The sequence below is a fragment of the Bipolaris oryzae genome (assembly GCF_000523455.1).
Source record: "Bipolaris oryzae ATCC 44560 unplaced genomic scaffold scaffold_70, whole genome shotgun sequence".
In the NCBI taxonomy this organism is placed as follows: domain Eukaryota; kingdom Fungi; phylum Ascomycota; class Dothideomycetes; order Pleosporales; family Pleosporaceae; genus Bipolaris; species Bipolaris oryzae.
Window position 1 is genome coordinate 31,076 of NW_006911346.1, and position 27,456 is coordinate 58,531.

The window sequence follows — 27,456 nt, forward strand, 5'->3', positions numbered from 1 at the left end:
GTGTGTGGAGTAAAAGTATTATACCCTTTGTTGTTTGTTACTCAGCGTAGCATAGCGAAAGTTATTTTTCTTGTAATGGATTGATATTCTAAAGTCTTAATCTAATGCAAGATAATAATGCAAGAGGAAAAACACTGCATAAGAAACATGGTCTTCGTTACTTCCAATGCCATCAAATCAACATTCCCTGTGTAAACCCTTCCAATGCAGCACGGTACTTCTGACTGTACTCTATAATGATCTGCTGCTGGTACCAAGAATGTCTTGCATTATGATCGGCAACAAGGTTGTGCGCCAGTTCGTGGCAATACGTGCAGAACCAGCTGTCGAGAGCCGTCAACTTCCCCTCTTTAGTGTGGCAGGCGTCAGCATGGAGGGCAATGAACCATGCCAGGTTGAAGAACAAACTGCCGTTCAGATTGAAAGCAACAGTATTCGACTTCTTGTCGAGGAAGATGTTGACGGCGGCCGGGTTGACCGTGAAGAGCGAGGTTAGTCCGAAGATCAGGGGTAGGAAGGCTTGGAGATGACCCTGGAGCTCCGCGGGGGCTGCAGTTTCGTCGCGGCCGTAATAGACATCTACATGACGGCCGGAAAAGGGGACGGAAAATGCCTTGTGCAGGTTTTCCCATTGTTCACCGGTGCAGTAGCCGCCGCGGTCCAGCTCCGTGGCGTCTTGGTGGTGCTTAGTGTTGATGTTGTCCATGCCTGTTGGACGACACTCCTTGATCGCGTTTTGGATGTTAGACTTGGTGGCTTGGATGTCACGGCTGATCTGAGGTCCGTCTGTGCCACTAGACGTAGGGGCAGGTGTGTTCTTGAATCCAAGTTTCTTCGCCCAGTTGTTGATAAGACCTCCATCATCTTGCTGACGTCCGTGATTCGCCACCTCCATACCAGTTTCTGGACTGTCGAATGCCCCGGGAATGCGGTTGCTCTTCTCCGGTGTTGCAGGTGGCATGTTTTCGCGCTCTTCCGTCTTGAGAAGACCAGACTTGGCTTGCTCTGCCAGGCGCTGTTGCTCTTCCTCCTCTCGTTCTTGCTCTGCCTGTCTGGCTATGCGAGCTTCGTGCTCTTTCCTACGTAGAATGCGCTCTACATTAATACCCTTTTGTTGTAAGCGACGAAGCGGCTCAGTCAGGATACGCTCAAGAGCGATTGCGTCGTTTCGCTTTGGTCGCGCTACCAAGAGCCTGACGAGTTCACTCGACACCTCGTAGAGATCGTACTTCGGCGTAATGTTCAGCACATAGCCGACACTGCGAACTTTGATAATTACAGCCGACTTCCTCGACGAGGTAGCGACATTGCGCTCTGCGAGCGAGTATCGAATGGAAATATCAGACACGCACTGAACAGTCAAGTTCGAACCAAGCCATTTAGCATCGTGTCTGATTGCCTTTGAAGAAGCATCGCGTTCATACTCGTGGAGGAAGAGGCGCACACGCTCGAGAATGTCTCGTCGCAGATCCTGTGCTGGTGTCTGGTCGCGCACCACTGTCCCGATACGTTGATCGGTCTTAACAAGATCAGAAACCTTTTGCACACCAAAGCGAGCGTAAAACTCCTCCAAAAGTTCCTCCTGAGGTGCTGCAATGATAAAGTCACGGAATCTCGTCATGTAGTTAACATTGTCGATGATGACAATCTCGTTGGCTTTGTTCAACGACCATTCACGATGCACGTTGTCCTCATCCAGATCGTCCATGTCTTCGTCACCTGCTTCGGCCTTCTTTGTATCTTCCTTGATATCACGGTATCCGAGGAGCAGCCTGGAAGCTACAAGTGCCTTGACCAGCTCCTTGTCTTTCCATAGAGTGCCGGCGTGCTCTGCTAGCTTCCTGAGCAAATCGAGGTATTTATCTTGGCCAATGGTATTGAGGAAGCGAGAGGGGTTCTTCGCGACCAAGTACGCCAAATCATGTGTAGTGGGCTCGTGCTTTGCGCCGACTTTGAGCAAGAAGACCGTCGCTTCAGCACCATAATGAACGTAGTCAAGAATTCCGCGGTACTCTTGATCGCGCCCAACAAAGACATGCTCAGGTGCATCGTAATGATGGATGCGCATCTCTGTCTTTCCAGTCTGATTCTTCGACCGATCTTCGAAACCACTGCAGGTAGGATCAAGGTAATACTTGCGGAATATTGGCACAATGTTCGCAGCCGCCAAATTTTGTATCAGCCCCTTGTATTGGTCCAAATCAGAACCCCGCGACGCCAAGTAAGCAAATTGCATCTCAGCATCTAGCTTGGTTTTGGGCGGAGTTTTGATGAGATACTGTACACAAGGGCCGATACTTGGATCACGATGTACTCCCAGTTTCTCGGCATGACTGCGAAGATCACTTCTGAGTATCGGGAAACCTAGGCACGCTGCATGTTCATTCGTGTAACACTGGAACGGCCCGACCAGTGCTGGAAAAGGCGCTTGCTCGGTCGGCAGAATAGGAAGCGTGAGGGCAGCAAACTTGCTTGCCTCTGAACTGTAATTGTTCTTGTAGTAGTTTGCCAAGAAATAGTCCATGGCGCGTGTGTAGAGCTGCACATCTTTTGCCTGGCCAGCACGGTGGAGTATGTTTGCGATAGTGATGGAGTCTGGCCACTGCTGTAGTCCGAGGTTTAGGAGAAGCAAGCCCTCTCGAGTACCTGACTTGAGCTCGAACGGCAGCTTGATCTGATTCAAGCCCAGTACGAGAATTGCCGGATCTGGAGCGTACAGATCCGAAGCTTTGAACTGCTGACCAGGTTTGACATTCGTACCTTCACCCGGCAAAAACGCTGTCTCGCGTAATCTATCAAGATCCTTTCTCGGAATCTCATCGATGACGGATGCGAAATATCGAATGAGATCAACGTGGTTCCATGAAGGCCGCTCTGATTTCTCACCCTGTTTTCCCTCGCTGCTGCGCATCCGGTCAAAAACCATGGGAAGGTCAATTGTTTTCCGCACCCCAAGTGAGAGAAGGAATTTCTCTTTTGAACCAGCAAATGGCTTCACAGTCGGCAGGTCGTCAAAAAGCTTGACCGTCGGAAAGTACGACTCGGTCGGTCGGCGCATGCCCATCTTTGTAGGCATGATCTGGTGGGGGGTCAAGATCTTGATCACAGTGTCTCTGGATGTCCCATCAAGCTGCTCCCAGCATTTGGAAGTCAGTGTGAGTACTGATAGAGCAAGGTTCTCATCAGTCGTGAATTGCTCCAGCTGTGGCTGTGTAGTCATGTGGCGCAACCACCGTACCATTGACAATTCCGTCCACCCAAACATTTGCAACTGCTTCATGGTCATCCCCCGTGTAAAAGTGAATGGTATCGTGTCAGGAGGAAGTGGCAAGTGTGGACCAATGCGGGCTGGGTTCACGAATGTGCTAATATCCCCCAGTGCAAGAATTCTCCCAGAGTTTTTTTCTGGCTGGACGTCGATGTTGGCGACGGTATTTTCGAATAGACTCCTCGAGCCAGGTATGTCAATTTCGCCGTTTTCCAACTTAGATCCACACCATTTGAGAAACTCGCAAAGCTCTTCTTCATTTAGCGCGCGCGATTCCAAGCCTTGTCGAATGTCCTGCATGGTGAGCTCGGTGATGAAACCGCGATTATGCAGATTCAACATAAAGTCAAATGCGGCATTTGCTAGTTCTTGAGGAACCATAGGCACTTCTCCAAGGAAGCTGAGGGTTTCTGCAGGCATTCGTACTCGTTTGCTTGGCAGAACGCCCTTGGTTGAGAGGATATCAATCGAACGCTCCTTGGAACAGTTGTAGAAAGCTTCGTCAATCTTATCGCCAAGGGCCGTAGAAGGATGGGATGATTTCGCGGTGTATTGACGGAATATATAGGCTGTCTTGGTGACCAGTGTCTCCAAAGACTCCTTGCCAAATTGAGCTTGCAAGGTTGCCATTTCATCTGCGTATGTGATACGGCATGCCAACCCAGCAACACGCAAAAGCTCGATATTCCAGGTGGATATGTACCGAGCGTTCATGTCCACGTTCTCACGCTCTACCGTTGGGATGAGGGATGGCGCAGAGATGTGAGCAAGATATCCTGTTGTTTGTGCCGTGGGAAATCCAATAAATATACGTCCTGACTTTGTTGGAAGAACTTCCGAAAAGATCTTTGTCGCAAGCGAAGCAGAACTTCCTGATCCTGTTGTTAGAGTAGCTGAAGGGTCTTGGTAAGGAGATGTCAAGAGTGCAATCTTCGTAGTCTTAGGTGGAGACTTTTTCGTTGCTCTTTCAATCTCTGCCGCAAAATTTCGTGACACTTTGGTAGCTGCTACAACTGTGCACACTTGCAAGAAAATTGTTCCCTTTGAGTCTCCAGCTATTTCTTCACTTTCACTTGGTTTTTCAGTTGCGGGCTTGATGGTCTTGGTGGATGCTGGTGGTGGGGCCGAAAACTTGGAAAAGAAACTTCGCAAGCTTGAACCAGCGTTGCGCACCTCTTGTTGTACCAGGTCGACTGCTTTCTTGGGTGGTAGCTGAGCAGTAGCAATCACATTCATCCAAGCAGCATCGAGTTGGGAGTGCTGGCGTGTGACGTCAGTCACCTTCATCAGCCCTCCTTCAGTCTCGGTCTTCAAGCCCTGTGGTACGCGAACAATTTCAGGGGAAGAGATCTTCTTCGTAAAGGAAGCAACCACATAATCGTCTACATGGAGTTCAATGCTTTCAAGGCCTACAAACGTAAGACTGGTCGCGAGGAACTGACATAGAGTGGGTAAGTTTGGGAGCTTTGACGGATTATACGAAGGAGAAGCCGGGTTTGCCTGCCGGTATTCGAGCATGAAGATGGTATCTCTTGTAGTATGTTCCGGGGGTACAGGCGCAGCCTTGGTAGACAGCATGTTGCCTTTCCAGTAAAAAGCCATTGTTCTATCGCCAGAGATGACAAACGGCTCATCACAATCTGCGAAGACACTATAGAAACCAACACCAAAAGCACCAATCTTTGTCTCGTCAGGGTTGCCGTCAGCGATACTCTTTAAACGACTCCAATCAGCAACAGTGAATGGCTGGCCGTTGTTACTGACGACAAGCCGCTTGAGCGTGTGGTGCTGGATGATGTGCTTCAATAAAACAGGGTCCGCAGCGCCCTGAGGGGTAGGTACAGTGAGAGAGGGGTCGGTTTCAAATTTGATAATGACCTGATCTGCTTTCGCGTCTGCAGCATTCTGAATCAACTCTCGTAGTGTTGTGTGCTCGCTGGAGTACCGTGCCAGAACCTTGTCGATCAAAGCACGTGTATTGACCGTGACCTCGCTATCGAAACCATCGGCCATGGTCTGGTTGCGCAACCGCGCAAAATCTATCGCAGCCATCTTTACTCTCTCTTTTTTGAACGAACTGGAGAAAATCCCGGGGGTCTGCAAGACTGTGCAAGGTGGATATGGACTGTCAACGAGGCCGGGCTGATTTGCCAGGCAACACAGTAAGACAAGGCTATGTGGCAGTGGCGAAGACACAGTTCGACCGGGAATATGAAGGAACCGTAGTGTGACAAAGTGAAAGAAATCCCGGATACTTCCACGCTATGCAAGGGGTATTAAATAATATGGGAGAGGCGGCAACGCGGCCCCGTGAAGGAGGAAAGGATGTCGGTGAGATGTCTCATCCGCTCTGTCTCTTGATGTTGCAGACACTTGTGCAGGGACCAGTTCCAAAAGTGGCTTAGTGCTGTTAGAGCCACCGCCACGGGGTCAAAGCTTGGAGATCGCCAGCCATGCCACTGTGTCGGACATTCAACGCACCATGCAAGCGTCTGCCATTACGGCTTCACCCCTTGACCAACAGCATCGTTATTGACCAGAAGGTCTGGAAATTTCAGATGTTGAGATGGCAGCCGACCCTCTGTCCCCGATCGCGCCTGCGCGCATTAGGGCCCTACTTCTCCCCGTGGGCCGCATCAGGCGCTCGCGATTCCTAGCTTTTGTCGACCTCTTGCAGCAGGAATCGCTGGTTCGCCTGGGCGACATAAGTCCTGATCCTCGACCTGATCGCAGTATGCGCCCTGGCGGTCCGTATTAGCTACCCTGTTTGCTGATCCTGGCAACGAATAGATATGTTTTCCCCTCTGGCATGGCCGGACGGAACCCTACTGTATGACTTGTCGACATCTATGCCTTCGGCTTCTTACCTATCATTGTCCCCATTTGAGCAGTTCAGGGAGCCGCTGCTTGTGATCGGCTTGGGAGATGCATCCGAGTATGCATGGCTACGTCCGTCACGTGGAACAGATCAAGGTTCAGCAGAGACATTTGAAGATCCTCCAGTTGAAGATGAAAGCACCAATTCAGTTCTTTTTGGAATTGATGATCTTAGAGAGCAGTTTCCCAGGGCATATTTGCATCGTCTAATGATGTTCGATTCTACATCTCAGTCTCGACACCCGCGGTTACCTCCAGAAGCACTTTTGGTTCCCCCGAAATCCCATCTTAAAACGACGACGTTGAAGACTTTGATGTGCGATCTCACTGCGACTCTGCTAGCGGAGATGACAACATTGGCCAAGTCTATTCAAGCTCTTCCTACCTTGACCTCCCCAGCGTCTCAAAATGGCATGGCAGAGGCCACGCCGAATTGGGCTGCGTCGGAATCCACGTCACAGTTTTCCAGAAGAAATTCGCAAGTACCAAGCACAAGTAGACCCGTAACACCTGTAGGAAATGTTCAGAGAGATATGCACCGCGCATCCATGCCCATACTTCCTTCCAGCTCGGGAAGCTCGGTGTCAGGAGAAGACCAGCGGCCTGCTTCAGTGAGCACCCAGGACTCAAGAACTCCTGCAACCACATTTGATGAGATTTCTGGAGTAGGGTCAACTAGCAGCCTTCCACAAAACACAGGCAGTCCTACAAAATCTGCTGCAGTAATAAAGGCCGATCGTGTTTCAATTCATGGGTTTGGATCCGGGGGCGTGAGTGAGAGAGCACGAAACAAGGGGCGTGGCCGCATCAGCATCGTAGTTGGCACATTGTATATGTGCGCTGGGCAATGGGTTGAGGCCATACGAGAGCTCACTGAAGGCGCAACAAGAGCACGCACTCTAAGCGACCATTTATGGCACGCAAAGGCTCTGGAAAACATCATGGTTTGTATGCTGTTATTTGCGTGGTCAGGCATGGACTTTCAGGTCAGTACGGCCTCCGATTGTGTTATCGCGCAAGAGCGCTGACCCGAAAAGATACCTCAAATATGCTACCCAGGGTCTGATAAATCCAACGGTGTTAAGTCACCCCATCACACGCCGACTAACAGCGGCGCGGAGGTCTCAGCGTCAACAAAACAGCAAAATCACGACAACTCGCTCGATGCCCTTAGTTCGCTGCTTCCTGATCTAGTACACATGATCCTAAACCTGTACACGCGGGCGGCTAATTTTGCGGGCGAGTCTCTACCACCGCTTGCATTCTCGGAATGTGTTATACGATTCTCAAAGTTATTGGCTGCTATCAACTTATCCGCGGGGTATCTGGACGATGATTCATTACGCCACATTGTCCAGAATGTCCCTTACAAACAAAAGTCAAGATCGGTCGTTGCCAGAATGAGTGTACACCCTACGCGAAACGATATTGCTTCGATGCTTTTTCGTGCACTACCAGGCCCTATTGAGACATGCGGCATGAACCCCACAGAGCGGGTGGTAATACTAGCTGGAATTGCGTCTGTTTTGTCATCACTAGGGCTACAGCGGAAAAAAGCCATTATCATGAAAGAATTTATCACATCCCTCATACCTGGTCTAATACAGGCCCGGAAGGTGGGAGCAGCTGAAATGGGAGTTCATCCGGCTGCTGGCCTCGCTGCCCTCAACATTGCAAGTAGCAGTGGCCCAGGTGCTGCTGCCCTCAATGTAGGAGAAGGGGAAGTTGAGAACGGGATTGAAGAATTTCTGGGCTTAATAGGCCGGATATACGGGATCCCCAACTCGAAAGGAGCTATACCCGACATGGCCGTGTCTGTTCAAAAAGCTGACAGTGAAGAGGGTACATCAAACAATGTTGCAAGCCAACGTGAAGTTGACACCATTCTTGCTGTGTCGTCCATGCGATCTTTTGGAAGCCTCAGTCTCAAACTAGAAGTTCTCCGAACATGTCTGAGCTTTTGTGAAGCTTTGCCAGACTTTAACGGTGTTCTTCATTTTACTGCCCTGTTGCTGAGGATAGCAGGGCCTGGAACGGCTCCAAAGCCAAATAGCACTGATGTGTACGTGTCTCTCCCGCGGGAGGAGCAAGTACGCTTGTACTCGAATATCTCGAGAACTGTCACTGCGGCCAAGAAGCTTGGCTTTGCGCATGTGGAAACAGAGTACTGGGATGATTTTCTTGTCCGGGGATTGTTCATCCTAGACGAAAGTGAAGCCCTCAAACTGACGCAACGTCAAGGGGAAGAGATAAAGTCTAAAGCCAAAGGGAAGGACGGCCCTTTTCTTCACAACGCTTGGGCTGAGCAGCCTCGAACAGTCGATGCAAACACCACTCTAGTTGCCAACGAGGAGTATCGCTTCGTCATTGCCTTGCAGAATCCTTACGACTTTGAGCTTGGAGTCGAGTCGTTGAGATTTGCTGCCGAAGGTGTCGAGTTTGTGGGAGTGGAAGAACATTTCCTACTTGGTCCGTACCGGACACAGAAGTTCCAGATAACAGGAAAAGCACTTTCGGCCGGTGAACTGAAGATTATCGGCTGTTATGTAAAACTTATTGGATGTCGAGAGCGCCTGTTCCCTATTTTCCCCGAGCCATGGAAACCTAAGAGAGAGCCCAAGATGAAGCGACTGGGACTCAAGGCTTGTCTCGGCACCCCAACCTCAAGGCCTTCATCTACCATTGCTCCTTCTATTGATTGTAGAGCTATTTCGCAACCCAAGCCAGAGTTGCTGACGTTTTCTGTAATACCAGATCAACCCATCCTCGCCATAACTAACGTGTCCCTCCCTCAAGCAGCAGTCATGGTACTAGAGGGTGAGAGGAAGCGATTTAAGGTTACTGTCAAGAATTTGTCTCCAAAGACTGCTGTGGACTTTGTCCATATCTCCTTCCAGGATACAGCAATGGCCGCGATCCACGCAGCCACATCGAACAAAGACCTCCCGCCTGCCGAGCTACATGAACTCGAAGTCCAACTTGCACATTACCCATCATTGCAATGGTGCAAAGAGGAAGACGAAGAATCCCTATGTATCAAACCAGGTGCGGAGATGGACTTTACGATTGAGGTCGTTGGCCGTACCCGACTCACAGACGCAACCATTCAGATCGACTACGCCAATATTGGAAAGCGAAGATCTGAGATTGAAGAACATGTCTTTACTCGCCGGGTCTCTGCTCACATATCCATTACTGTGAATGCAAGTGTGCAACTCCAGCGCCCAGATATTGTGCCTTTATCAGGTGACGTTGGCTGGTCCCAAGGTCTTCCACTAGCCTCAGCAGATAAGTCTGAGCCATCACCACCTGCGGCTTCTGGCAACGCCGACACCCATCTCCGTTCATTCATAAGCTATAAACAAAGCCAAGAAAATGACGACGAATACTGCATGCTTCTCCTTGACCTACGAAACTCGTGGCCAAACCCACTATCCCTCACGCTTGAAGCACGGCGTCCAGACACAGACGACTCACAAGACGACTTAACCGACTCTTGGAAAGATGCCTTCTCCGTCACCGAAGTTATCCAACCCGGCCACGTCAGCCGCATCGTCCTCATCCTCCCCAAAATCTATCTGCGCGCCCCACATGCCGCAGTCCCCTCACTCAACCCGGCCAACCAACGCCAATTCGTCGTCAGCACCAGCAAAATCTCGCCCGAAACCGAACGCGCAAGTAGAGAAGCCTTCTGGTACCGCCAGCAACTCCTCACCATGATCCGCGGCACCTGGGCCGAAACCGGCAACGGCCGCCAGGGCGCCCTCGAACTCCGCGGTATTCGCCTTTCTCAACGCATGGTCGACGCTATCAAACTAGATGATCTGGCGATTTCCATGACGCTGGTTGCGGATCATGAAGACGAAGAGGAAGCACAATCGATCAAGCAACTAGGCCACTCGCACTTCGCAGTTCCAATCGACACATTCGTTACGCTGCGGACTACGCTTCGGAATCGCAGTCCCCACCCTATTTCTCCTTTGCTGCGCTTACAACCGCATCTCGCGAGCCTCCCGCACGCTCTTGCTTTGGATCTCGACAAGCGGCTTTCGTGGTCGGGCGCATTGCAACGCCGACTTGCGCTTTTGCCGCCGGGCGGGAGCACAACGTGTGAGATTGGGCTTGTGGCGCTGTGTAGTGGGATGTACGAAGTTGGTGGATTGGTCGAGGAAGTCGAGGTGTTGGGAGCAGAGGATGGGAAAGAAGGGGAGGGGGAGAAGAGGGGGGAGATGGAGATGGAGAGGTTGTTGCAGGGGGATATACTTGGGGAACGTAAGTTGAGGAGTTGGGGGGTGAGGGAGCCGTGTGGGATTGTTGCCACGAGGGGTACTAAGGAGTAGAGGAGTGAGAAAAGGGTGTGTGTGTAAGTGTGTATGAGTCATGGGTGGAATGTAATAAAGCGAGAAATATTATCATGTTTTTCCCAATGAACATTACTAAAGTCCTTGTATTCTCTTCTTAGTATCCGCATTCGGAACCCATGTCTTGGTTTCTCTTCTACACGAAAGAAAGACAAGCAAAGGAAAAAAAAAACAAGGAGAGTCCATGAACTCAGAGAAATAAGTAAAAAAGACGCCTGTAAATGCAACAAACATTCCGCCTTGGGGACATCGTCACCGCCTGTTACAGGTTACCTAGACGTTTTCTAGGTTGCGTAGAAAAGAAAAGAAATAGAAAAGGGAATGGGAAATCGATCGTTTCCACAAGTACAACGAAGGGTTTAAGAAAAGAGAAGAAACAAGGCCGAAGTTATCGTAGCCTTAATATCTAGTATATCCTCTTCGTAAGAGAACTAATCATAATAATACATATCCCGATGATTCCACAGCTGCTGATTTCCCCAATCCAAGAAAAAGGGTTGCCAAACCTCAATTGTTAGTCAGGGTAGGCGCCCTTCTGAGCTTGTAATCAGGTAAATGATCAAAGTCGTCGGTTTCGGGGTTGTAACGCCAAGCCTTAAACTCGACACCGTAAGGCTTGGGTTCAAGCTGGTAAAGCATACCGAGAGGACAGTCAAGGTCGGCTACGTCTTCACGCTTCAGGCCCTGGAAGTAAGCTAGTAGTACACGGGCGACACTGCGATGCGTTATCAACAAGCAATGGTCCGTCATGCGCTCCAGTTCGACAATGACAGGACGAACGCGGTTGATGACGTCGAGGTAGCCTTCGCCACCTGGGCCTGGATAACGGTACGCAAGCTTGTCGCGTCGCCGTCGGAGGTACTCGTCAGCATACTTGGTACGAATTTCTTCGTATGTGAGACCCTCCATGATGCCTGCATTAAGTTCATCCAGCATGCGCATTTGCTTGACCTCAAAGTCTTCGTCGCAGAAGTACTGCCCAGTCTGAATTGAACGCTTCAGCATGGAAGTCCAGACACAAAAGTTGTGCGTCTCGAGTTCATGGCTGTAGTATGGATTCGGGGGAGTGGTGTCACCCGGGACTGGTGGAAAATGTGAATTGGCCTTTTTGTTTGCTTGCCGAACTGCCCACTCCTTTCGCTGGGCAGCAATGAAGCGTGTCATGGCCTTTGCATACTTTTCTCCGTTGGGGCTTAGATCAGAGTCACCGCCAATCTTGCCAGCAACATTATCCGTCGACTCGCCGTGCCTTGTTATCCAGATCATGCGTGGCGCGAGGTTGAAGTTGAGGAGATAGTAGACAGCCTGGCCGGCAAGGAAACCCCTAATCTGATGTGAAATCATCTTCCGGCCGACATCCACCATCTTGACATAGGGCATGTTGTTGTCTTCCTCGTAGTCGCCAATTGGAACGTAGTTTTTCTCGTAGATGGCTACACGCTTCTTGAAGTCTGCGAGAGCAGCAACGGGGTCCTTATCAGCGTAGTCCGGTCCCGACAGCTTCAAGCGCATATTCGACTCGAGAAGATTCTGGTCGCGGCACACACTCTCGACGAACAAAACATTGAGCTCTGGTCCTGCGCGCGCCCGGATCCGCTCCATAATCTGTTTCCGGCGTGCAAGAGTGCTGTTGGTTGCATCGAATATGCCCACCGATCCACTACCCTTTAGGATGTAGTCCAGCAGATCGTCCAATGTTTCCATGGCGCATTGTTCTCGCAGCGCAGCCGCACGCTGGTTTTGCGGGTCGAAAAAGTCGGCCGACTGGTCCATTGTCTCGTTCTCATTGGTATCAGACTCATTGTTGGGCGTAGGCGGTTTCGGGCCCGGAGATGTGACCTGGACCCGGGGTGGTGGGAGCGCTGTATTATCGTCGTCGTCCGCGATGGCGGTACTACCCCGGCGTGGGTCCGGCACGTTCTGTGGGTCAATGGCCCCATCGTGCGCGGGGTCGCCGTTGATAAGGATTTTTGCGGCAATCTGCGGCAAGGTGTCCTGGTGCTCCTCAATAGCGCGCTTGACATTGGATGAGATGCGCTCAAGGTTCGCTTGGGATAAGCGGAAGCCGCTGTGACTGGCCGCCACTCGCCGCTTCTCTCCTACGTTGAAAATCTTGGTGTCGTGTTGCAGCCAATTCAGGTAGCGGGCCATTTTCTTTGTGATGTAAGACTTACCCCGCGCGGGCAGTCCCACCATGACAATGACTAGCTTGGAGCCGACATCGCGCTGTGCAATCTTGCCGTCAGGGGAGACTTTGGATTTTGTCAAGCCGGGGATGTCGAGCGTTGTCGGGCGTAATCGGGGGGTACCCGCAGCTGAGCTGTTGCGTGTAAGGGTGCTGTTACGGTCAGCGAAGTATGAGGTAGTCTGCACCGGAGCCTCTCCATACTCTCGCGGACTTCCCGGGACCGATGGCAACGGGGTGTCGCTCAAGGCAACGCCCACGCCATTGTTCCCAGAGAGATGTCCATTTTGGTGCTGCTGCTGGACAGGATTGGGAACCGCCTTCAGATGGCCATCTTGGTTTGCGCGCTCCTTGAGCGCCTGCACGTTCTTCGCGGGCGCAACTGCAGGAAACTTGGGTTCGGCCGACACGGGGCGGGGCGTCAGATCGTTGTCAATGGTGGTGTCTGGCTGCTGTGCGTTGTCGAGGGGCAGAGTGAGTTTGCCCATTACAGATCGGGCAAAGGTGGAATGGGAGCTGAAGCGGCGGCGTGGCGGAGAAAAAGGTGGTGAAGAAGAGGCGGAAGTGCGGCGGGGATGGGAATGGTGCTTGTGACGAGCAAGCTCGGTGACCATCGGCGTCCGAAGAGCATCCATGCCTGGCGTCATGCCAAGGCGACGAAGCTGCTATTGTGCACTGCTCTGTCAAGCTACACTCGAGTGAGGGTAGCCTCGCCGCTGCGCTAAGGCCAGTCGCTGGCTGAGGACGAGTTGCAGCAGTGGAGAAGGGAGTGGGTTGAGGTTGGCGAAATATACGTAGTGGTTGCACACAGGCCTCGTGCAACCACGGGCACTCTGGTCAGGTCTTTCTTGTCGCGCGCGTTGTGCAAAGGGTGCAAGCGGGCAGGGACAGGTGACTTTATCAGCAGGACCGGAGGCCGATGCATATATCCATACGTTTGAATTAAGTATGACTGTTCGGAGTCGGACTTTCTGGCTGGTGCTCACAACCATCCACGGTTCCCCGCCAGACCACGTTGCTGCATGGCGCAACGGTCGAGTTTGCGGGGGCGCGCAGGAACAGGTTGGCTATTGCATGACGTACGGTCCTATGGAATGTTTTTTTCCTTCTTCTTCTTCTTCTTCTTTTCTTTGTCTTCTTCCACCCCCCGTACAGGAGAGATTAGGATAAAGGGCAGGCAATCGGTGCACGCGTCCCTTCCCAAGCCACAATGCACCCCGCCTGACGTCGGTGCTGCTGCTGCTTACACCCAGACCCCCACGCTCCGAATCCCGATACCGATAGACAAAAGACGACAGGATAGCATTTGCAATTCGGTTATAACTGATGGCGACCAGCCTACGTGGGTTCCACTTGGAATTTGAATTTGCACGAGTATCTGTCCAATGTCAATCCAAGCATTAGGCACACAGCCCGTCGCCCATCAATGTCCCGACGGTGCAAATATGGTGAATGCCTTGGCATCCAATATGCACGCATGCGTACATACACGATAGGCGCTTCCCCAGATTTCCTGACGTAGTCCTGTGGAGCCCCCGAGATTCATGTCCCTTTTGGTATAGCGTCGTGCTATGATTGATGCATTTGTTCGGAGCAGGACAGAAGTACGGTTCTCTAGTAAAAGAACGGCCCAACCCTCACTTGGCAAGCTTGAGGGTGAGAACCAGTAGACACAGGTATGCTGAAATGCTCAGTGCGGTCAAGGCAACAACAATGTTTCCGCTGGTGCGAAACTTCTTGTGGCATAGACCGTCGGCACCGACTTCGGAGAAGAACTGTCTGTTTCCTGTCGACTATCAGCACCCAAAGTGTATAGGCACATGCACAGTTTCGTCACAACACCCACCTTGCTGACGACGGAACAAACTGGTGAAGAGGATGCCGACTCCATAGACTGCAAACAGCGCGCCAATCGAGTAGAACTCGGCGGTGAAGATCTTGAGCACGACGAGCGCAAACGAGAACTGGCCGATTGCCGTGCGCACATAGGCGCCCTCAAACGTGCGCTGGGCCGCCCGAATCTCGACCAGCTCATCGCTTGTCAGTACAACGGAGCGGGCGCGATGCAGATGCAGTCGGTATCTGTCTGCTGCGTGGCGGCTCTGGTCCACGGTCAGTCACGGCGGTTTGGCAGTCGGCCTGTTTGTCCTCACTTCGAACATGGCCGGTGATGCAGAGCACACAGCACAGGGAAATACGGATTGTGAATATGGATACGACCGCTCCCAGTGTTCGTCCACGGTGGGTGCAGAGGGCAAAGCCGTTGGTGATGGGTGACGTAGCGGGGTTCTAGGCCTGTTCACCGAGGTTACGCTGCGCGGCGCGTCCTGTTAGACTTCCCGACAGGACGCGTTACTACGTCGTTGGCTGATTAGAACAAAGATTTCTGTCCGTCTTTGATGACTCTCGCTAGAGAAGCTTGTTTGCAATGAAATGCAGGTGTTTCTTTTTGCGTGTTGTATCCGGCAGACTGGGTAGCGGCTTGTGATGGAGTGCCCACCACCACCTGTAAAGCTGCTGCTGCAGGGTCCCCGCAGTCCTGGGCTTGTCACTCCCGCAACTGGCAGACACAGCAGTGTGCCGGCATGCCAGTCGCTATTCTTCGTGTCCACAAAAGCGCACTCTACAATTCACTGCGACACTGAGATAGCGCTGCATGCTCCGTCTTGTCGGGTTATCTCTTCTCCGGCGCGTCGCTGCTCTCTCTGCTCACGCCAACGCATGGTAACCCTTCTCTCCCGCCCACGCCGCGGCCTCGATATACATGGCCGTTTGCTGTTGCAATCGCAAGCTAATGTTGGCATCTCAGGAATACCGAAGCCTCTCACTACAGTCTCGCGAGCTCCGTGCGCACAGTTAAGACCCCGACACTGCCCTGCCCTCTCCAGCGCCTGTACTCCACTTGGGAAGATTACCCCGATACCATACTTGCAGAGGAGGGATCAATGGCAGGCAACCCGTCCGCCACATCAGCGACATCGAGTGCGAAGCGCAGAAGCGGCCCCCTCAAGTTCTACGCTGTCAAAGCCGGGAGAGTGCCAGGCGTCTACCAGAACTGGGAGGACGTGCGCCAGCAGACCGAAGGCTTCACCAACCACGAAGGTGTGTAGCGTTGATTTACGTACCGGTCTTGTACTAATACTTAGCTAGTGCAGTCGTTTTCCTCATATACCGACGCAGAAGCATTCGTCAAAGGGACCCTCGTCAAACGACCCAAGCCCTTGAAACCAAAGTTTTACGGAGTAGCAATCGGACGCGTGCCCGGTGTCTACATAGATTGGCCAACTGTAGAGTCGCATACAAAGGGATTCAAAGGTGCAAAACATCAAGGATTTGCCACACGCGAAGAGGCCCAGGCTTTTGTCGATCGAGCTCGAAAAGGTTCCAGTGCGCCCATAAGCTTACAGGGTCACTTATCTGCCGCCTCCTCAGTAGCGGTAAGCAAGATGGAGCCGAGTGCTGAACATGCATCCAAGCGACAGAAACGGGAGCACGCGCCGCCTGCAACCACTTTGGCCAACGGAGATCACAAGACCGAACCAGGCATGGGGCCCCTTCCGCCTGGCGCAGTAGATGGTTTTGACGCGACGATAAAACTGGATGAAACTGCGGGCAACATCAGAGCAAAGACTGCAGACGAACTCAGTGCAACCAAGCGACACCCGACGGGAAATTTCAAGGGCCCATTGGTGGTGCATACAGACGGAGGCTCCAGAGGAAACGGCAAAGTAGGCGCTAGAGCAGGCGTGGGTGTCTACTTTGGCCCCAGAGATCCCAGGTTCGTGTATAGTGGTGCCGCGCAGTACGCAACATCTAACTGTGACTGCAGGAACGTTGGAGAGCCTTTGAGGGGAGAACGACAAACCAACCAGCGAGCTGAGCTTGTCGCCATAGCCCGAGCTCTCGACCATGTGCCAATCGACCGTGATGTTGAAATTCGGACAGATTCATACTACTCTATCCGTTGTCTGCGCGAGTGGTTCCAGAACTGGGAGACCAAGGGTTGGAGAAACGCGGCTGGCAAGAGTGTGGAGAACAAGGAACTCATCCAGCCAATACTTGCGAGGATACGAGAGCGCCTGACTTGCAAAGGCAAGACAACATTTGTCTGGGTCAAAGGACACAGCACTGATATAGGCAATATCGCTGCCGACGCCCTGGCAAACGAGGGTATGGACAAATGGACTCCGGAGCTGACGTCAGGAACGCCATTCGACATGTCGGAAACACTCAGAACGAAGTATACTCTGCCATCACTTACCAAGCCCAAGCAAGAAGATGACGATGATTTTGGCGAGGATCCATTTAAGGATTATTTTGACGGCTTAGAAGCGGAAAGGATGGCGAATGAATTGGTAGATGATGCGGATTCCAGGGCTTCTACTCATTAATGGGTGGGTCGATGCAGCGGAGTATTGAGAGAAAGCTAGTTTGACCACATGAGGCTGGATTGACGATACGTAATGTCGTTTTCTCAAACAACGAGTTGCAGAGGTGGCTATATGCTGTGTCAACTGGAATCTAGAGCCTAGGAGGGGCCATGATATATGATAGTTGTAAATAACAGAACAAATACAATGAACATTACTGGTGTAGATGCCAGTCTCCCATCTTCGTTAAAACTAAAAAGTACTTTAGACCCAGGCCAGGAATTTGGCGCCATGGACAAAACTCCAGTGTCGAATGCTATCCCAAAACTGCTATCAAAGACCTCGAGCACCAGGTCAACGGCAACAAATCGCATTACTTTCTGCATACATCAGTAAAGTACTTACTAAATCTCTATCACACGCATACGAACTTTAAGTACCCTGCACCAATCATGAGAAAGAATCATCATGCAAAGTTTCACCAACACACCGCCTGACATTGTTGTAATTGCATTGCACTGTCAAACTTTCCAAAGTCGTCGCAAAGCATCGTTAGTCGCAAATCAGATCATGTTTGCAACCGTTGCGTTATCACCGCGTAAGCACCGAGTACCACTCTCTGAGCACACCCTCGATACCGTGACCCTCTACCAGTGGGAACCAAGTCGGCAATCTTCTACATTGAGCTATGCCCAGATGAGACGCTGATTGCAGCGTATCTTTTTGCATTCCAAACACTGTAAATGCCAATGGCAGCTGGAACGTTTGAATACCACACCATTGCCGATATGAGCTTCTGAGCACATTTGTAGTGATCAGCTATTTCAACTATGTATACCGCTTTATATCAAGTAGCTTAAACCCCACTGTACAAGATCGTGGCTTATCATATGTCAGTGGACGTCCCCCTAGTGCCTTGGTAGTAAGCCATGTCGCCCGCCCCACTGGATGCATGCAAGCATACCCCGTCCCTCGAATCGAGCGTTTATGTAACATATATTGTATTACATATCTATCCCATCTCACACATTCCTGCAAAAAGCCTCCCTTTACACACACGCAGACCGGCGCTCCCTTACCCAGACTGCGCAAACCGTTTCACCCCGCCCACTCGGTACCCGGGGGCCATCCAACCCAGCATACCAAAACTCACCCACCACACCCACCGGATCCCGCATCTCACGACCTTGGTTCAACACGCCCAACCTGAATTAAACCCGCCAGAAAAAAAACCCCACCTACACAAAAGAGAATGCCCCATCTCCTCCCTCCACAAAGCTATGCCTTCCTCCCACGCTTCCACCACCACCACCGTCGCCGCCGCCAACCCTCCACACCCACAACCTCCATCCCACCACCGCCCCAAATGTCCCTCATAACCCACACCCTCACCTACGCCCTCGCCCTCATAACCCTCTCCACCCTCGCCCTCACCATCCTCTCCCTCTCAACCTTCTACACCACACTCTTCACCAGCACCGGCGGCCAGCAACTCCACATGCTCTTCCACGCGAGCGTCGTCGGCGCCACGGTCCTCATGGCCACGCTGGTCGCAGACGATGTCGCCGCCAAGGTGCTGGGACTGCACGGGATACGGTATCAGAGTGGGACGGCGGCGGATGCGATGTTGATGGCGTTGTTTTGGGTGAATGTGGGCGTTGGGGGTGGGGTTTGGGCAGTGTTGCTTGTGAAGGAGTGGGTTGAGAAGGGGTTTTGGTGTTCGGTTCTTGGGGTTTGAAAATGGCTTTGTTCATTTATGGGATTTGGGGTATGTGGGATAAGGCGTTTTTGGGGAATGGGGCGTGATGCGGAGTTTTTGGGTTATTGGAGAAGAAGAGATGGACGTGGGCGCACGAGTAATTGGCATTATGGCCTTCTCATACCCATCTGGTTGGCGTGATGCATCGGTATGAGATGCAGATTCGGTTCAGAAGACTTTGGAAGCCGTGCTTTTGGCAATGGGATTCAGATGTTCAGCCTGACCAGGACTATTGTTGTTCCTTGCAAACGGCAGTCTAGACATTCTACGCAAAACGCGTCAGCCGAAAGAATATCTAGGAGTGAAGCTATACATGATAACTCCACCTAAAACTAGTAATAAGAACATTTGATCAAAACTACATTTGCCCTATTAGGGATGGAACGAATGTGACGCTTCTAGATTAGTGTTAGCAAAAACATATGCATTGTACCTTGCAGATCAAGTGCAGCGCGCATACCCCCGTACCGACCCGAAAAGCTCCCCGCACCCCACACTCTGCTCCACTTCCACCACAGAACAAAAAAGCAAAAAAGAAATTCACAAATTTATTGCCAGCAGCCGGAATTGAACCAGCGATCTTCGCATTGCCCGGTGTTTTGTGGTACAAGTGCGACGCCTTACCACTTGGCCATACCGGCGATCGTGCTGAATTTTTGAAAATTTGGAAAGTTATTAAATATAAGACCACGGACGTTATCTGCTAATCCATAGCAAAGTACAGGTCCGATTGCATATCGTAGGAAATCACGCACACACGACCTTCGGATACATCAATTCGATTACTACGTGCTAACCCTAGCCACATTATCTACCACAAACCTCCGCCACTCTTCATCACCCAACACACTTCTCACCCGCGCCTCCAACCACTCTGTGTTACCCCAGAACCCCCAACTCGCCTGGAACCGCAACCAATCCACTAGCGCTATCTCCCAATGTCTCACAAAAATAGCCCAGTCGTATTCTCGACCACCCGTCTCGCACAGCTTCTCCCAGTACCGACGCAAAAGCTGCTCTTCGCCTTCCTGCATCGCCAGCTCCTGCGGTACGTGTTCGTCGGCGACGAGCATAGCGAGCGGGACGGAGCAAGTAAAGTATTTTGCGAGATCGCAGACGCCGAGACCGAGACCTGTGTACTGGAAGTCATAGAATGCGACTTGGTCTCCTGGTGCGCTGGTGAAGAGGTTTTCGGATTTGACGTCGCCGTGGATGAGGGTCTGATATTGGCTTATTGATGGGTTTTCTGGTGTTTTGGGCGCGAGGAAGAGGGCTGCCATTTCGGCTATGGAGAGGTCTTCGTCGTTTATGCGGCGGGTGAGCGGGACGCCCCATTCGGAGTGGTGGTCCATGGCTAGAGAGGTGTATTCTTTTCGGCGTGTTGTGAGGTATGTGTAGCCGCCATTGAGCCAGACGCTTCTTTCTTCGGTGTTTTGGTCGTTGCGCTGGACTTCCTCGAGTGGAGGTAGGACAAGCGATGAGGGCGTGAGGTTTTGCACGCGCGACCACCAGAAGCCGTGGAAGCCGGAGAGCCAGTCCAATGCAGCAAAGACTTGGGTTTGCGAAAGCACTGCGCGTTTCTCGCCTGCAATAGGATACTGCTGTTTGAGATCACTTAGCAGCATGGCTGTTATAGAAGTACCGTCCTCATTCAGCTTGTTGATGCTCGCTACGCATTTGGCAACAGGAAGTGAATCTGGCATCTGAGGCGCCAGGTGGGTGTAGAAGTACTGCTCTACTCTGTAACTCAAAATCTTCCTCGTATGTCCCTCATCATCTGCTTTTGTCGGAGGAGGCGTAACAAGTTTGAGAACAAAAGATTGGTGTTCCGTGGAAGAGGCAGTCGATGCAGGATCCGGAACAATATTAACTCGGCATATCTCGCCATACCCGGCCCATAATGACTGAATACGTTCGAGAGACTCGACTTCTAACCCTTTTTCAGCGAGAAGGGTAGTCGCTACTTCCTGTGCTGATGGTTGTGCCGGCATTGCATGTGTAGGAAGCTGTACGGGGGTATAGAGAAAGTTGTACAAAAAGATTGCGATGCAAGGTACAAGAAAGTAGAAGAGAAATTGCGGTGAAGGTATGGTCATTCGACGAACGAGCCTGACGAAGGAGATTCTCTGTGAGAAAAAGGAATGACAATGAGGTCGAACGCGACTACATACAGAGAGATCAAAGAACTGCAGTATTAAGGATGATGTTGATAGAAGGTGATTAGCTTCGCATGTGAACAGCGGTATTCGCTGTTTCTGGCTACAGAGCTGACATAAGCATAAGCTGCTGTCCCCACATATTCCAGCGTGGCATCCGTCTCTCCATCAGCACTAAAATTCTATTCATGGCATTGCAAGAAAGTCATTTTTCGTTCAAGAAAAACAGAATATATACATAAGCCTGCAGTTTTGATTATAGCAAGTACTGAAAGTAGATGTTCTCCCTGTCCGTCATGTCCTGGAGACCGTTCTCGCCGTGCACATCAGCGTCAGTCGCTTGCTGGTGTCCGCTCATGGAATAATCCACGGGATTCCGCGGAAGACCAGCTGCCTCGCGATCGTCACACTTCTTCTTCTGCATCCACGTGATGACAAAAATCTGCAGAATTACGACGCCCCAGAGGACGCACCAGATTGCAAGAATACCTTTGAGAGCGTTGTGCTAGATCATTGTTAATAAAATGCCACCCGTATGTATGACATAAGGCTAACTTACGTATTGTGGAGCAAACTTTTTATCAAAAATGTATGGGGTGATGATGTTACCAATGGCGTTTCCAGCGTTGAAAGAAGTATAATAGACGGCCTTTTTGGTTTGTCCAGCACAGTTTGCTCCCATCCAGGAAATGAGCAAAGGATTGATGGCAAAAACAAATGCAATCAAATAGTAGCCAGCAAGAAGTCCTCCTTTGTTCTTCTTCTCTTTGGGAAGAGCAACAAGTAGAGAGACGCCGACAATGACGATAGTAACAAGGATAAGCAGGAATGGAGACTTGCGCTTGAAACGGTATGCCAGCCATGACGCAAGAAGAATAGAGATGAACTGAAGTGCTCCAAACGGCATGTTGAGCAGAACAGCTTCGTCGGGCGTGAAACCAGCCAGGTTTTGGAGAATAATGGCGCCAAAGACGGATGAGACGGCAGCACCAGCGTTGACGGAAATGACCATGATCATGTATAGCCAGTACTTGGGCTCCGTCCAAGCCTCAAAGACGTGAGACCAGTTGAACTTATGCGAGATAATACCCTGTTGGTTTGCCTTGAGTCGTTCGATAGCCTTCAGGCGGTCTTCGGGCGAGAGGAAACGGGCTTCTCCAGGGCTGTCATGAGCCCACCAGTAAGTGGTCAAGCCAATGTAAATAGTCAACAGTCCGAAGAAGAGATAGACGATCTGATAGCGATACAGATGATGAGAATGGATCCGACCAAACCCATAGACAATAGGAGCACTGATCAGCGTGCTCAGCCCATAACAGCTATACCAGCATGCAACCCGGAAAGGCTGCTCGGAACGCCTGTAAAAGGCGATTGTGATCATCGAGAAGAGAGGAACGACCGCCGCTTCGAATGCGCCAAGGAAGAAACGAGATGCCATGAGTCCACCATAGTTCTTTGATGCTGCAAGACCACCAGCGACTGAGATGCCCCAGCATACAATGATGACTGGCAATACATGTCGGTATCGAAGCTTGACCAGGATCCATGCTGCCAAAGGTTGCACACCAAGTTGTGCATAGTAACCAATGTTACCAATGTTGGAGTAATCGTTTCCCTTGAGATGCGCGTCGGTCTTCAGTCCATAAACAGCTGTCAAACCAATAATTCCTTTGTCGGCGGACTGGAGGAAGTAAACCATGCAAAGGAGAGACAACATCCGGATATCTGTCTTCCGCAGGATGCGCTTGTTGTCTTCATCGGTGCAGATAACAGTTTCCCCAGATAGTTGGGCCTTGCCTTCCTCGTAAGCAACGATGCCGTCTACGGAAACTTTGGAGGTATGGTCGGCAGCCTCTGACTTCTCGATAGCGGAAGCCATGGCGCTAGAACGATTCCTATAAAGAAGCGAAGAAGTAAAATAAGGTGGAGATGGGGTTAATCTGGGGTTATCGGTGTGGGGTAGTCGATTTATGTCTATCGACTTACCAGCACAGACCTTACTGACACGGAGAAACGGCGATACGGACAGAAGTTTTCCCTCCAACAAGTCAGTAGGCTAGGCTCAAGGGCTATTAAGGTTGTCGGATTCGCTAGGGGTAGGGATACGGCACTAGCAACATGGCCAATGATGGCGCTATCAGATACCAACATGGACCGGCTAAATCAATATGGACTGGATGTATTCGTGATCCGTGAGGAATCTGCAGCGGATGAGGCCGGATCTCTAAGAAACGAGAACGGGCTTGCTCATTGATGAGACGGAGATGATAGTGTCAGTGCTACGTGCAATGGACGCATGGTGTAAGCGGCCAGGACGATAGCAGGCTATGGAGTGGTGACCGGCAAGTGGACAAAGAGTTCACGACGGTGGCTTATGAGCAGGTACAATCTGACAAGTGAGATGATTCGTGCTGCCTGCCGACCCGTTCGGTCGCACTAACAATTGTTACCGAAGACGTGATTACTGTTTACCCGCTGCGAGTATTACTAACTGTCTATTAATACTGTGGTACCCACAGTTCGCGTGGTTAAGTCATTAACTTAAACCAACGTCCAACATGTTGATGTCAAAAACAAGACGGCGATACACATACAAGATTCTCTTGACTGCAATAAGCTTTTCGCCAAGGGTGCACACGGGATCAGCTGAACACGCGTGGCTGGAGCAATTAACCGGCCGTGCCGCTTACGCCACCAATCTCTAGTAATTCTCCGCTGCAATGACAAAAGTCATCTCACAATCCCGAACCTATGGTCAGCATGGGCAGCAATGGCATGTTGAAGCCAAAGAACATAGATCTGGAACTGGAGGAGCAGTAAGAGATGTTTTTCGATGACTTTCTCATGACGAGAAGAGTGGGTTTCCAATAGCCGATGGATGCGGACGGCACAGAAGCCTCGGCGCAAACCTGCCCAGCGCAGAAATAATGCGGGGTAAACATCGGAACGTACGGAGTCGTGGCAGGTACGTCTGTATATCATGAAGAGAGCCTTCGTGCTACAGACTTGAGAAATTTGAATATTGACCAAAAGACTGTTGGTGCGTCAGCAAACACGATGGATCCCAAGAACACCGCGAACCGGCGCCTGACGCAGATCAAAGATTCATTAACGATGGAAAAAACCGCCACGAGCATTCCGTGGGATCCGAACAGCACCAAGTTTCCCACCCGAAAGCAACTTCCAGGGATACCTGGCGCTCCTAAAGGAGCCGCTTGGGTCTGGGGCGACAACGACTACGTATAGTAGCTTCTACCATTAGTACAGCATCATCACGCTAATCAGTGGCAGATTGGACGCTTAAACCTTCTTACACCAACCCGAGTAGCAGCAGCAGCTAAAGAGATCAAGTCTGGAGAGATAGTGCCCGTAAAGTAAAGACTACCCAGAACGCCCTACTGGATCCACATTGATGAAAACAGCCTACCTCTTAACGTCCCCAATGTACCATCATTCAGCCGTGAACCCTTCAAGCACGAAGTCAAGACTGTAATCGAAGGAATTGTCTATGATGACATGTACCACCTGAACACTCAAAGTGGCACACAATGGGACGGCTTTCGGCATTTCGCCCACATAGCAAGCGGTAACTTTTACAATGGCGTCCGTTCTCTAATTTCCTCTTCCCATCCGTACCCAACTAACTATCACCTTAGACAAAAGGTAGCGACATCGCTGGCCCTAGCGCCAACCACAAATGTTCGATCCACCACTGGGCTAACCACGGCATTGCCGGCCGCGGCGTCCTCCTCGACTACCGAAGCTACGCCAACAAAAAAGGAATCGCATACGACCCCTACGAATACCACCCCATCTCCTTCGACGAACTTTACCAATGCGGAAAAGACCAAGGTATCGACATCCGACCCGTAGCCCAAGGCGGCGACATCAAGCCCGGAGACATGCTGTTCGTCCGGAGCGGCTGGAAAGAAGCATACGACGGTAAAAGTGATGAAGAGCGCGCTAAAGCTGCGGTACCTCATGACGCCGGGAAAGGAGGGGCGGATGGACATCGGTTTGCGGGGGTGAGCCAAGAGGAGAAGATTCTAGACTGGCTGCATGATTGCTACTTTGCGGCTGTTGCAGGGGATTCGCCGACTTTTGAGGCGTGGCCTACGCATGAAGGTATGGTTGAGATCTACACACTTCTTGGCTACTTAGGCCGAGGGGTGGTCTTTTTGTATATCAGGAGCTAACGCGGGTGCAGAGTACTATCTTCATGAGCACATACTCGCGCTTTGGGGTATGCCACTGGGCGAGATGCTGGATTTGGAGAAGTTGGCGCAGACGTGTCGGGAGAAGGGGAGATGGTTCTTCTTCTTTTCTTCAGCGCCCGCAAACTGTCCTGGTATGTTGTGTTCCGCATCGTTTTGATTGCTTCTTCTTATTAACCATTCTACAGGTGGAGTCAGCTCTCATGTCAATGGTACCGCGATCTTTTGAAGAAAGGAAATTCAGGTATCAACTATGTACTACCTGCGTATGAGCTCGGACACGAAAGCATCAGGAGTGAGATAGAATGTTATCGTCGAGGAAAGTGACTATGTTACGTCGAAAAGAGGCATTTTGTAGCTCTTGAAAGCACTCTTCACCTCAAAAAGTGCAAACGGTGAATTGAGAGATAGTTCTCGCTTTAGCAAAGCAAGTTGGCTTCTAATTTATGGTGTTATCATCGCCCTATCCCAACATTTGCGCTAATGTTCCAATCTGCTGGCTCGTTTCTGTGCCTATTCTTAGCCCGCCTACCAGGATAGACAGACAAGGAAGATTCGAGCGCGCTGCTTGAAGCAGCTTAGCTGCAATCTATTGGCGGCTAAGCTTCAGAGCTTATTTGGCGTATGACTGCTCTTCGGGACGGGTCGAGAGGAGCGCTGCGATTGGACAGTCATATATCTTGATCACGCGCATGCACTACATATTGTTGTACTTTGGATTTCACATACTGAAGCGGCATTGTAAGTAATGCTAACTTCCTCCTGTACATCTATCATACTCTTCGCCTTAAACTTGCGTAAAAGTCGTAACTGTAGTGGCTTACCGTGCCTTGACGTACACCTCATATCACGATATCCAGACGCAATTAGCCCCCTGCTTCTTCTTTCAAAAACTCCATATACCCCAGCAGTGCCGTATCCGTAGTTACCACATCTACCCTCTCACAGCAATACACCAACCAAGCATTAACCGATGCTACCCCAATCCGCGGTAAATGTGAAATCTCCGATTGGGGACAATTAGCTTTCGAGCGCAATCGGCCCTGTTGTGGTGGATCTTCGACGTATGCTTGTGCTAGCTTGATTAATTGGGGTGGCTTGACGTTCTGTAAACCGATTCCGATGAAGTAGGGGTTGAGGGCTTCAGGTGACGCTTTTGAAAGTGCTTCGGGCGTTGGATATGCTGCTAGACATTCTGTGGCGCGTTGACAAGCGAGATGTTGGTTTTTGGCGCGCTGTGTGAATATGATTGCGACTAGGAATTGGAACTGCGAAGAGATGTCAAATGGGCGAAAGCGTATGTGCACTTGATCTTACCTGGTTATCCTTGAACTGTAGAAGAGGGTGTTTTGAGGCGATGTTCGCTTTTCGAGCATTCTGGGATATTGATGGTGGAAGGCTTTGCCAGCTCGAGATACTGCTAGCAGTCGTTTCCTGGGATGAGCTTGTAACGGAGATATCGCTTACTTCACGTGACCATGCAGGCGTCGATGGTATTGAGTTTGGTGAAGATGAGATCTTTGTTTCCGTCAACAAGTCCGTAACGTGTTCGAGATTCTTTGCGGCAATTTCAGCATCTGTGAGATCTTCAGATGAGGGGTCGTTTGCTGGCGGCACTGAAGCCTCTTCTCTGTCTCTGTAATTATTCGCGGTTTCTTCTTGGACCTTGGATTCTTGCGTGATCTTGTGAAAGTTTCTATCATGTGTTCCTCCATCTCGGCTTGTATTATCCATTGATTTGAGAACCTCTTGACTCATGTCACGGATATCGTCACGGATATCATATAACACATCGCTACTTGGTGTCAGCGAGCGTCAAGAGTGTTTCCCGATAGCCTACCTGTGCAGCTGACGCTGTAAATCCAACATGATGGTCTTAGTCCTTTCCAAGCTTGCCCTGAGCTTTTTCGTTTGACTGGTTTTGGTTGCAAATATGAGTCGTGCACGTTTTCCAATCACATGATACGCGGCCAACTCCTTCTTAAGATCTTCGACGCCTTTCTGAGCGTGACCAATTGCGCGTGTCAATACTGCGCTTTCTCGAAGTCGCACATCACGCTCCTTGGATTGCCGAATTACTTGCGTGATCAAATCTTCTACAGATTCAATTTCGGCCCTCATATCGTGAATATCCTTTGGGCAGTCCTTCATGTTGGTCGTGAAGTCATACAGGAACTTCTGGCCTTGCGCAACAGTACCCACTAGGCCGACGAAACTAACCATAGCAGCGGCTGTTTCCATGGCGATGCCTGAGAGCACTTTTACT

The 27,456-nt window shown here is 50.9% G+C and overlaps 9 protein-coding genes across 9 annotated transcripts; 3 read left to right on the plus strand and 6 right to left on the minus strand.

The window, feature by feature from the left end:
- Positions 1–172: 172 nt before the first annotated feature.
- On the minus strand, positions 173–5,281 carry COCMIDRAFT_96023 (uncharacterized protein; the record flags this gene model as incomplete). The annotated part of the gene is made up of 1 exon (XM_007690058.1): positions 173–5,281. The coding sequence occupies one exon, from the start codon at positions 5,279–5,281 to the stop codon at positions 173–175; it is 5,109 nt and encodes a 1,702-aa protein (XP_007688248.1).
- A 553-nt stretch (positions 5,282–5,834) lies between these two features.
- On the plus strand, positions 5,835–10,485 carry COCMIDRAFT_26534 (uncharacterized protein; the record flags this gene model as incomplete). Its single annotated transcript, XM_007690035.1, has 3 exons — positions 5,835–6,000; positions 6,059–7,131; positions 7,183–10,485. The coding sequence occupies 3 exons, from the start codon at positions 5,835–5,837 to the stop codon at positions 10,483–10,485; spliced, it is 4,542 nt and encodes a 1,513-aa protein (XP_007688225.1).
- A 528-nt stretch (positions 10,486–11,013) lies between these two features.
- Positions 11,014–13,338, minus strand: COCMIDRAFT_26535 (uncharacterized protein; the record flags this gene model as incomplete). The annotated part of the gene is made up of 1 exon (XM_007690036.1): positions 11,014–13,338. One exon carries the CDS (start codon positions 13,336–13,338, stop codon positions 11,014–11,016), a length of 2,325 nt encoding a protein of 774 aa, XP_007688226.1.
- A 990-nt stretch (positions 13,339–14,328) lies between these two features.
- On the minus strand, positions 14,329–14,853 carry COCMIDRAFT_5528 (uncharacterized protein; the record flags this gene model as incomplete). The annotated part of the gene is made up of 3 exons (XM_007690029.1): positions 14,329–14,477; positions 14,538–14,793; positions 14,845–14,853. 3 exons carry the CDS (start codon positions 14,851–14,853, stop codon positions 14,329–14,331), a joined length of 414 nt encoding a protein of 137 aa, XP_007688219.1.
- Positions 14,854–17,990: 3,137 nt separating this feature from the next.
- COCMIDRAFT_37002 (uncharacterized protein) lies at positions 17,991–18,799 on the plus strand (the record flags this gene model as incomplete). Its single annotated transcript, XM_007690045.1, has 2 exons — positions 17,991–18,175; positions 18,286–18,799. The coding sequence occupies 2 exons, from the start codon at positions 17,991–17,993 to the stop codon at positions 18,797–18,799; spliced, it is 699 nt and encodes a 232-aa protein (XP_007688235.1).
- Positions 18,800–19,605: 806 nt separating this feature from the next.
- On the minus strand, positions 19,606–20,811 carry COCMIDRAFT_96126 (uncharacterized protein; the record flags this gene model as incomplete). The annotated part of the gene is made up of 1 exon (XM_007690059.1): positions 19,606–20,811. The coding sequence occupies one exon, from the start codon at positions 20,809–20,811 to the stop codon at positions 19,606–19,608; it is 1,206 nt and encodes a 401-aa protein (XP_007688249.1).
- A 421-nt stretch (positions 20,812–21,232) lies between these two features.
- COCMIDRAFT_96120 (uncharacterized protein) lies at positions 21,233–22,855 on the minus strand (the record flags this gene model as incomplete). Its single annotated transcript, XM_007690060.1, has 2 exons — positions 21,233–21,481; positions 21,536–22,855. The coding sequence occupies 2 exons, from the start codon at positions 22,853–22,855 to the stop codon at positions 21,233–21,235; spliced, it is 1,569 nt and encodes a 522-aa protein (XP_007688250.1).
- A 1,178-nt stretch (positions 22,856–24,033) lies between these two features.
- On the plus strand, positions 24,034–25,419 carry COCMIDRAFT_37004 (uncharacterized protein; the record flags this gene model as incomplete). Its single annotated transcript, XM_007690046.1, has 6 exons — positions 24,034–24,216; positions 24,268–24,350; positions 24,399–24,579; positions 24,633–25,101; positions 25,184–25,324; positions 25,379–25,419. The coding sequence occupies 6 exons, from the start codon at positions 24,034–24,036 to the stop codon at positions 25,417–25,419; spliced, it is 1,098 nt and encodes a 365-aa protein (XP_007688236.1).
- Positions 25,420–26,056: 637 nt separating this feature from the next.
- Positions 26,057–27,431, minus strand: COCMIDRAFT_96101 (uncharacterized protein; the record flags this gene model as incomplete). Its single annotated transcript, XM_007690061.1, has 4 exons — positions 26,057–26,124; positions 26,383–26,458; positions 26,508–26,985; positions 27,031–27,431. The coding sequence occupies 4 exons, from the start codon at positions 27,429–27,431 to the stop codon at positions 26,057–26,059; spliced, it is 1,023 nt and encodes a 340-aa protein (XP_007688251.1).
- Between the last annotated feature and the right edge of the window lie 25 nt (positions 27,432–27,456).